Source organism: Limulus polyphemus, unplaced genomic scaffold, assembly GCF_000517525.1.
Source record: "Limulus polyphemus unplaced genomic scaffold, Limulus_polyphemus-2.1.2 Scaffold4572, whole genome shotgun sequence".
In the NCBI taxonomy this organism is placed as follows: Eukaryota; Metazoa; Arthropoda; class Merostomata; order Xiphosura; family Limulidae; genus Limulus; species Limulus polyphemus.
Genome location: NW_013670182.1, coordinates 58367 through 68500, shown reverse-complemented (window position 1 = coordinate 68500; position 10134 = coordinate 58367). Strand labels below are relative to the sequence as shown.

General features: G+C 33.1%; 1 protein-coding gene across 2 annotated transcripts in view; it reads left to right on the top strand.

Annotated features, from left to right (window-relative positions):
* Nucleotides 1-10134, top strand: part of LOC106471362 (cysteine-rich hydrophobic domain-containing protein 2-like) — a 60926-nt gene that overhangs the window by 4863 nt on the left and 45929 nt on the right. For both annotated transcript variants that reach the window (XR_002613238.1, XM_013931962.2), the window contains exons 2-3: nucleotides 4736-4904; nucleotides 7600-7654. Coding sequence is in view for 1 of the 2 variants with exons in the window: in XM_013931962.2 (XP_013787416.1) it covers nucleotides 4771-4904; nucleotides 7600-7654 (189 nt within the window). In the remaining variant the exon portion in view is untranslated. The remainder of the gene's footprint in view (nucleotides 1-4735; nucleotides 4905-7599; nucleotides 7655-10134) is intronic.

The following is a 10134-nucleotide window of genomic DNA, read 5'->3' as shown; positions in this document are numbered from 1 at the left end:
ATTAAATTAGAGCATGAAGCCACTGGATACACCCCAGCAAAGTCGATGTTTGGTGGGGAACTTCGGTTGCCTGAAAATGTGTCAGAGTTCGTAAAAGTGTTATCGGAAAGGATGGATGATATTCACCATCAAGTGCGTTCAAACTTGAAAACGTCTGCTGATTCGATATAGTTAACTTATGATAAGAGATCTACTGAAGTCAGCTTTGTACCAGGAGACAAGGTATGGTTGTATAATCCCAGAAAGACCAAAGGGAAGTCTCCTAAGTCGTCTTCTCCATGGGTTAGCCTATATGACATAGTGGATCGTCTCTCAGACTTGACGTTCCGAATAAAATGTGGTCAGCGAGATAAGCCAAAGGTGGTGCATGCCAACAGGCTTTGGCATTATCACGGTTCAGTACATTCAACAATAATAAAATTACTGTTAGTGTCAACCCAAATTGACATATTTATCCCAACATTACTGCCATCTAGGGTTCACAAAAAATCCACTAAATTAGACAAACCCTAATTAAAACAAAAATATAGCAAAATGTTAAACATTTCGCTGGATTAATACAGTCTATGTTGATTTCTCAAGCTGTTTTAGAGTACATTCTTCCATCTGCACTTCAGGAAGACTGGTATATACTAACTAGACCATTAGGCTAAATCTTGCAGATTTATGCTGATTTGCGCATGAAGTTAACTACAACCAAACATTCGCCACAAAACATAACCTGAATGCTTGGAAAAAAAGAATTGCAAATTAATTTCAACTTGTATCAGTGGAAATTTAAGCTTACTTCACTAGCCATCATTAACAGTTGGATACAACTGTGACTTTTCATAGGATTTTCCTCTAACACTAATAACTGTCCTAGTTTTGTATTTGGCTTGGCATGATCTGCTCTGCGGAAATTTCGCTATAATTCTACTGGATTGATTGAATGATTATCTTAAAACGTCAATCAAATATCTTGCTTCGAAATATAGCTTGGCAGCTCAAAAAGTAAGGGTTATAATAATCAAGTAAACATTGCATGATATTCTACATTTATATCCTATTATGAAACAACACTTGATATCTTGGAAAGCATGAAATGCCACCTCCTTATGGAAATTGATTTTTCAATCAAGTAATTGCCTAACAAGCATTTAATTTCAACAATACGGAGTAGAAATTCATCACCAGTGTCTCAGTAGATAATTAAAGCAGATTTGCTGCTTCTACACTGTTATTTCCTCATCTAACTTTGAATCTCCACAAACAGTCAGATATGTATTACGAGTGTCTTCCTCATTGTTATCTGAGACGAAACTACAGGAAACAGTACTCCCATCGTCAGAATCAACTTGCTCATCCACCTCTGATCAGTTCTCTAGAGATTCATCAGGGATGTAGAGTTTCAGTTTGCCCTGTAACCACTATAAATCATGCTTCATTTCATTGAACTGTCGAATAACAATATATTGATCAGTTAAGCCATATCTGAGTTGTTTCTGCACTGTAGGTGTGCACCACAACTATACCAATTCATCATACTTGAACTTTTATCACGACACCAATTTTGATGTATAGCTGCTTTACCCATTTTCTGCCATAGTAAATCATGCACATGTAGTGCATCAATTTTACAGATTCCTGTGGACATTACAGTATTTCTGCACTGGGTGGAGGGTCATATATTAGAGCCACCCTGAGCTGTCCTTTTTGTCTACACATCAGGCGATTGAGAGAACAACCAATTGACTGTTCTTCAGTTACATGAAATGACATCATGACATAAGATAGGTGTTCATCAAATTAACATATTCAGAGTTAACAAACGCTAGTAAGCATACACTGGACAGTTCGAACTGCCCTTTTAGTTAAACCAGTGATGATACAGTGAAGTGCATTTTCACCACACCCAACATTTGACACACTTTTGCAAACAACTTGCTGGTCTTTGATCTATGTGGATCTCTCCAATTGTATCTAAGCATGAAACCCATGACATTAATGGGTACAGCTTAAGAAATCCTGGACCACTTTCTCATTCGTTTCATACAGATCACTGTTTGAAATGAAGAGACTCTGGGACAGCAATGCAATGTCTGATGCCCAAGCTGCGTGTTTCAATGCTTATCCAATCAAGCATTTCGATAAGGAGAAAAGAGCTGAAAGTAATTATTTGGCTGTTCACAATGAGCCAGATGAAGAAGCATCAGATTTAGAGGTAAGAGAAAACTCTGACAGTCGGCTGTGTCCCTGCTGATGGCCCCCACTCAGTATGGGAGCGATCAAAGCAATTCATACCAGTTAGGATAATCTTTAAATCGAGTGCCCACTGATTCAAACAAAGTGTTTATCCTTGCTTTCTAAGCTATCAAGTGATATTCACCAGACAATGTACACACTACATTGTGTATTTTTCACTTGATTACCATGAAGCTAAGATGGTTTGTGTCAGTAGATGTAATGTCTATGACATCACCAGTTTACACAAATGGAGATGATAGTTAAGAGTTCGAAAATACAGCTGAAGCGATGTTGTTACCGTTGCTTTTTGAGTTATCAGGTGATATTGTAAGGTACAGTGTATGCACTACATTGTATGATTACCATTCGATTATCTGAAGTTAGGACAGTTTGTTGATCGCAAGATGAGTAGTACCAAAAGGATTGTGCAACCTTTACTTTCTGATATACGAGTAGACATTTATGACAAGAAATCTCCGGATGAAATTTGGATGATAGTCACTCAATTAACACAGTTTAGGATGGCTGATGCCAGTAGTTATAATGTCTAATGCATTAATAGTTTGCACAACTGAATGTGGTAGTAAGGAGTTCGAAAATACCGTTGAAAAGGTTTTGTGATACTTTCTTTTTTACCTGTTAAGTGTTTTTTTTCAGAGGTGAGATGTCAGAGACATTTTTAAAGAACCAATGATCTGATCTAGTACAATACAAGAACTTTGGTGTCGGTACACTAAAAAAAGGCATACAACTTCTTCACATGCTGTGGGAGAAGAGTATTTTGTATGAATGTATACTAATATACTCAATAGTAACAGTAAGAATAATCAACCCTGATTAAAAAGTCTTAGTTCAGCCAAACTCTGTCTATGATTATGTATTTTGTGATGCATGAAAAAAAGAAACCACTCAAGTTTGATGGGTTTGGAAAGTAGCCCTAGATGGTTATGAAAGAAGTTGAGCAGGAGCCGAAGGCGGTCTGTTAGAAAACTATTAGTGTATTTAGGGACGTTATGCAAAGTATTCATGAGTGTTGTATAGTATTAATGAATCAATTGCATAATAAACAAAATTATTAAGCCACATATGATTGAAACAAAGGATTTGATCAGGATATTAAGATTTTGTGATATGGAGCTAACTGTGATTACTGAACTGACTTTTATTATTCGAAAATGCAGCGTACGTGTTATTCTCATTAATACTCGCGAGAGAATGTTTCAATTTTGACATCAATATATTTGGCAGGTAGGGAAGCAGCTGCTTTCTGTTTTGGTTCTTTTTTCCTGTAAGCACAGTGTGAGATATTTCGATCGTTTCGAATAAATATGTTTGAATATTTGAAGTTATTATTAATGTATGAAATTCACAGAGAACAGCTTAAATGCCATAACAGATATATAACTAGTGTACCCAGTATTGTATTCGTTTGTTATAGAATATTTTCAATAATGCAGATATTATAAATGCTCAGTTTTCTAAATGTTTTTAGCATTGTTTCAGTACAAGGAACAGTTTAGGTTTACTAGAGGGAAGCAGATAGTAACGTGTAATGAAACTTTGTAAACTGCATCACTGCAAGTTCTAAACTTGTTACAATAAGCAGGCTGGGCGTTGTCACGAGAATGAAAACAGTATGCAGCAATAATAAAAGGGTATTGGTCAAATGGAGACCCTATGGAGTTTGTGGATTGAGCAATTCATGGGAACCAGGAATACACACACATTCTATAGAAGATTGATCATGAGCATATCACATATGAGCCTCATAGAAGTGTTGCGTGACCTATTTAACAGCCATATTATTCCTCTTCTAAAGGTAGCCTTTAAAGGGTAGTGATAAACGTAACCGTGTGATTGTGGATTCCTTTCAACTTACATAACTTGCCGACCTTTTGACCAATTAGATTTCACTAACCTTGTATTTTCTGAACTTTTGGTTTGAGAGATCAAATTCACGATACTCCTGGCAATCTTTCTTTCTTCAACTAGTCAGTGTTGTTTTCCATTTATATGTGTCAAAGTCTCCATCATGCTGCCATGGACGTACATATATATAGACAATCGATAACATATAGGAATACTCTGAATTTTAAGTACCAAGTAAAACTTCAGGGATTCACTGGCTTCATTGCAGCTAACTTTAAAACTTACTCTCTCACAGGGTCAGCGGTAAGTTTATAACTTATATTATGTCAATAAAATCCGGGGTTCGATTACCTTTAGTGAGCATATAGAAAAGAAAGCCTATTGTGTAGCATTGTGTTAAAACAAACAAATTTGGAAACTTTGAAATTTGTCATGAGAAAACGTTTCTATATCACCTTGTATAAATGTAGCAAAGATTTTGGAGTTAGTATTTTTATATAAGAATATTTAAGCACTTTTTGAGCTTGTACTATGTGTTGTACTATGTATGTTCTATGTGTTATTTGTAAAATAACTTCTTTAAATGAAATAATATGGATCTATTTTTAAATAAAGATTCTTTTTTTCTATCTTATAATAGAATGTTTAAATAGGTGGCGCAAAGAGTTGCCCTCAATGTATGGAGGAAATATGGAAGATTTTGACGAAATATTCGAAGAAAGGGAAGAAGAAGAGCGCTTTATAGATGAATTTCCCACTAGCATGATTGCCGACCCTGTTGTTATTAGAGGTGCTGGAAACATGACAATGTAAGTTAATAATATTTGGTCGGGGATTGTGATAAACCCTGTGATCCAGTTTGTGTCGCTTGAACTGAAGTTTGACTGTTTGAGGAGTAGAATATGAGTATGAATAACGTGATGTTAAATCTTACATTATGATGCTACTACTAGTACTAATAGAAAGGTATCTTGGATGGGAAGGTTATCATATGATTATGGGTACAGGTTAAGGTTTCTTAAATTGTTCTGTCTTAAGAAAAGGATAGTTAGAGGGTATCTAAATGAGGTGTTTAAGTCAAGATTATTAACTCGGGGAAGTGACTGTTTATACACTATCTTATTTTGTATATAATCATGATAATGCCATTAATGGTGAGAATGGTAGGACTAGGAAACACAAATACAAATTTTGGCAGGACAGGTTTAGATATGGTGAATGCAGTAAAATCTGATTTAAGGAAGTTTAAGGAAAAGCTGGATAAATATTTAAATATTTTATATTTATTTTGTATAGTTTAGTTTAGTAGATGGTAAAACCTATATGGACCAAAATGTCCCTTGTTCTTAAATTTTATTATTGTTAACTTGTACAAATTATAATCTTAGAAATGTAGACAACTTTTAAGTTTTATTGAACTGGACAAATTATATATATTAAATTAAATAGTTATTAGGTGAGATTCCTTTGTTTTTTATATTTTATTGTTATTTTGTTCATATTTATCATTTTATTACCTTTTCCTCTATCATTTTGTTGAGCTTTTTCTTGACTTTTTTATGCATTATGTTGTCTCAGTATAATAGTAATTTTGCAGTGAAACATAATTACTGATAATTATAGTCTGTGGCCATATGTAAACTAATTCGTAACTGTGTGAAAATAAGTTGATCAGATGTTTTTCAACAGCCTATAATTGTGCTAGGTTAGATTATTAGCATGTCTGGTAGTTGTAGCAAATAAAAGTATGACAGAAAAGAGAATTGAAGACTGGTATGCTAGACACTTAAGAATGTAGAGAATAGTTTGAAAATTTTGAAACTTTGCAAATTATAATTAATCAAAGAGTGTGTGAGTATTGTACTTTAAACAGGTTTTTTAGTAGTTTTCAGTGTTAATTGTTTATTTTTGGTTCTTTTTCACAATTTCTCATGTCAAAGTTATATTGTTAAGTTAGAAATTCTTTGAAGTTTTAGATGAGTTGGTTGTCAGTATATTTTGTTTAAAATGTAGAGTTCAAACAAATACTATTATTATTTTTTATTTCAAAAGAATATTGGTATTAATGTTTGGTTTATTCTTAGTATAGAATAAAGGATTTATATCAAAAGTAAATGTGGCAACTTGCATTTTTGAATTTCAGTTAATTAAATGTGGAAAACTGACAAAGCAATACAGTAAAAAAGTGCTTTCCAAAAATGGCAATTTTTGAGGTCGGACTTCTGGGAACTTTGCCCTCCCACAATTCAGTGTCTGCATAACAACTGAGGCAAAGGGGCAAACAAATAGCGTGATAAAGGGGAAATCCCATTCATTTCATACACTTGCTCACTGTCTAGACTCTTATTCAAAACAACTATTTGTAGTTGTGATGATATTTTGTTGTTCCAAACCTGCAAATATGGTGAAAAGTTGTTGTGTATTCAATTTCACCAATGGCAAGTTGAAAATACCTGAAATTTCCTTCTATTTGATACCCAGTCAAGCTACTGAAAAGGAGAGAAGAGTTTTGTGGCTGAAAGCTATCAACTGCAGAACATAGGAAGCAAGAGGAAAGCTGTGGGAGCCAAAGTTGACAATACCTATGTGTGTTACATACCTTGTGTTTTCACAAGGTAATTGTACACGTGAAGGTATTGCACACTGGGCCATTCTGTCAGATTGTTGATCCATGAGTCAGCAGGGTGTTGGTTTGGACAAGAATCAAGCCCAATTTATTGTAACTTTACTCAATATCTCACTAATGTCTTGGCTGACAACTTTTCCATGTATTGATAAGACATTGTAGTTGATAACTTTACTATCAAACACTAATATATGAATGATAATTAAATAATTTGCATAGCAGCTTCAGCAGTAACACTTGTATACGGTACATCTATATAAAATGCATATTTCCAGCTGTACTTGCTTCATTATTCTTTGCTCCTTTGTCAAGATTATGATTGTGTTACTAGGACTGTGGCATCAAACTGACCACAGGAATAATAGGGCTAATAAAGTTATTTAAGTATTCTTGATAAAAATTACCATCTGCTGCAGATTATTTTGTTTTCACATTCCTCTTAATTAGTCTGTTACATGAAATATGTTGCTATATCTGTGTTTATGTCACACTTAATTTTTACCCCTAATATATCATTGATGATAGAATTTGTAAATTTCAAAATGTATGATTAGAGAAATATTTAAGGCTATACTGTGTTTTTGTTTATTATTATTAATCTTCCATTCCTGAACGGTGAATCTGATACTGATCTTGTTTATCTCTAAGTTTGTTACATATTTATTTTCAAAATTTCCTTATTACAAATATATTTGCAGAACATTTTTGATCAGTAAAACATTAGATTAATTAATGACACCATTGTGAACACACACTTCAGTCAAGCATGTGTCACGTAAGTGAAAATAAAAAAATTATTAAAAGGAACAAACTTTTTAATCATTATTACATATAAATAAGTTATATTGATAATAACTAGAAATGTGGTTTTCTTTCAGGTTTGGCTTAAGTAATCGTTTTGATACTGAATTTCCATCACCTTTGTCAGCCAAGGTGAGTTTTTTTTTAGATTATGTGATAGTTTTCATAGTGAATTTCCTCCACATTTATCAGCCAGGGTGGGATTTTCTTAGACTGCATAAATATATATTGGAAATATTGCTTACTACTTATGAGACATCACTAATAACTATTAATATATATTTTGTTCACCTGTATGTATTTATAAAGAAGAGAGCTGTGCTATTAACTTGATTAATCAACGTAATTGATTAATCGATAATCTATAATATCAATTAGTCAAAATTAATATCATGAAAATAGTCAACTAATTGAAATTAGTGTTTCTGATTATTACTGCTTTTGATTATTTAAACTATTTGAGTCTTATGTGAGAATAATTGATTAATGAACCCAATTGGAACTGAAAACAATAAAACCATGAGATTGAACCTGTGTAGATTAGGTGTTCTAAGGTTAGATAGTTTTTAATTTGTAATCATTATAGACTACTTGATCAGACGGATGATATCAAGAAGAAATTGTATAATGATATCAAGGTTGTTACTAAAAATAATACTGACGCAGTAATCATGCCTAACTTAAACACACTGACTGGAATTTTATAGTATAAAATGGTGGTTTACTGATAACGTTAAACTCTTGGGTATTTCTAGCTATATTGGGGATGTTGTGATACTACAAACAGACTTGAATCATTTGTTAATTTGGATAAAGAGTTGGAAATGATTTTGTTGAAATTTAAAAGATTTTCTGGAGGGATTGGTAAGATAGAGGTATCTGATTTCTTAGCGCTGCATTCTCAAGATATGAGGATGAGTGGACACAAGTTTCAGATTTGCAAAATAGGCTAGGCTTCTGTAAGGATAATTTTGGTTTTCTAATAGGATGATTGACCGAGTAGCCATTGGTATTAGTGAAGGTCAGCACTTTCCAGGAGTTAAGAAGGGAAACAATGATTTTCTGAAAAGGAAAATGTGGGTTTTGATTTTTTTTGTTTTCTCAGGAACAGCTTTGAAGAACCAAATATTCCCTTCTTGTCTGTAAGTTATGTTATGGGTTATATATTTATAGTTTGCTACTTTTTCTTTATTAAACTATACCCATGAGCAGTTATGCAAAGAGATGTTGCCAAAAAATCTACTACTATGCTGCACAGTCATGCAAAACATAAACATATTTGAGAAGAAAAGTCAATAACTTTATCACTGAACAATCATGTAAAGAATGGGAATAAACATGTGACTGAAAGTGTAAGTTGGTATACAATTCTGTATAATCTTATAAAATGTAGGAGTAAACATGAAACAAGAAAAGTAAGTTAGTACAATCCTGAATGATCATGCAAATACTAGCAAGAAACAAGTGTTACTAAAGAAATAATTTCATCATTTTGCTACAGAAATTCACCTGTGTACAAACTAGGACTGGGTACTTGCTTTTCACCAAAACAAGTCCATACAATTATATTTAAGCTGTTTATAAAATACCACTATATGGAGAACAGACAGAGGAACATCTACTATTGGACCATATTGTTGCTCATAGTATGTTATGAGTTTGTGATTTTAAATCTTTTTTTCAACAGAAATCTTTTAAATTATCCATTTTTGTTGCTTTTATGTGTCTTGTTTTACAGTTTTGATGCCATATGAAAATACTAATGGAGTTTTATAGATAATGTTCTTTGAGAAGAACTCCATCTCTTGTTGAATAATCTGTTTTCTAGTGTACTTTTAAGATGTGCATTCTTATTTACTTTAAACAGTTTTCTAAATCTCCGTTATGTCAAAGTCCAATAAAAGACTAAGGTAAGATATTTACCCTTCAAACCCCATTTATTTAAAAACAACTATAAGTAACTAATTTGTGGAGGATTTATGAATTCACTGGAATCAAAAAGGATTTGGGGTTTCTTCATTAAATAGACTTAAAAGATTTTACCTAATAGTAGATGTCTTGGCTTTTAACCCAAATCCAAAGACTTGATAACATGCTCAAAAGTGTCATTTTCGATAGTAGTTTATTCACCCAAGAATGTGAATAGGTTGACAGCTGTTGGAAGGGGAAGATTAACTTTTGAGCTCAGCCCAAAGTTTTTTAAGATCTGATGACTGAGTTGAAACAATTCGGATGCCACTGTAAGTTGTTTTGATATGATGCATTTTACATCAGTGTTGAATTTGATCATTAAAGTTTCCTCCTATGTCATAATAACACTCTACACCAGGGGTTCCCAAACTTTTTAGAATGGCGACCCACTATTCATGACCACAGCTTATGGCGACCCACTCAAATTTACTGGGCAAAAACATATGAAAGAATATAAAAAATATTATTTATTCATATTCACGTATTTCAATTACATTTAAAAATACTCACGTATTTTCAATAACATTTCCAGAACTTATAAATGCTATCTAATTGATTAATAATGAGGCGTGTGTGTGAAGGATCTGCTTGTTTCTTGTTACTGTCAAGAATGGCATTGACATCAACATAAATGTGGGTTA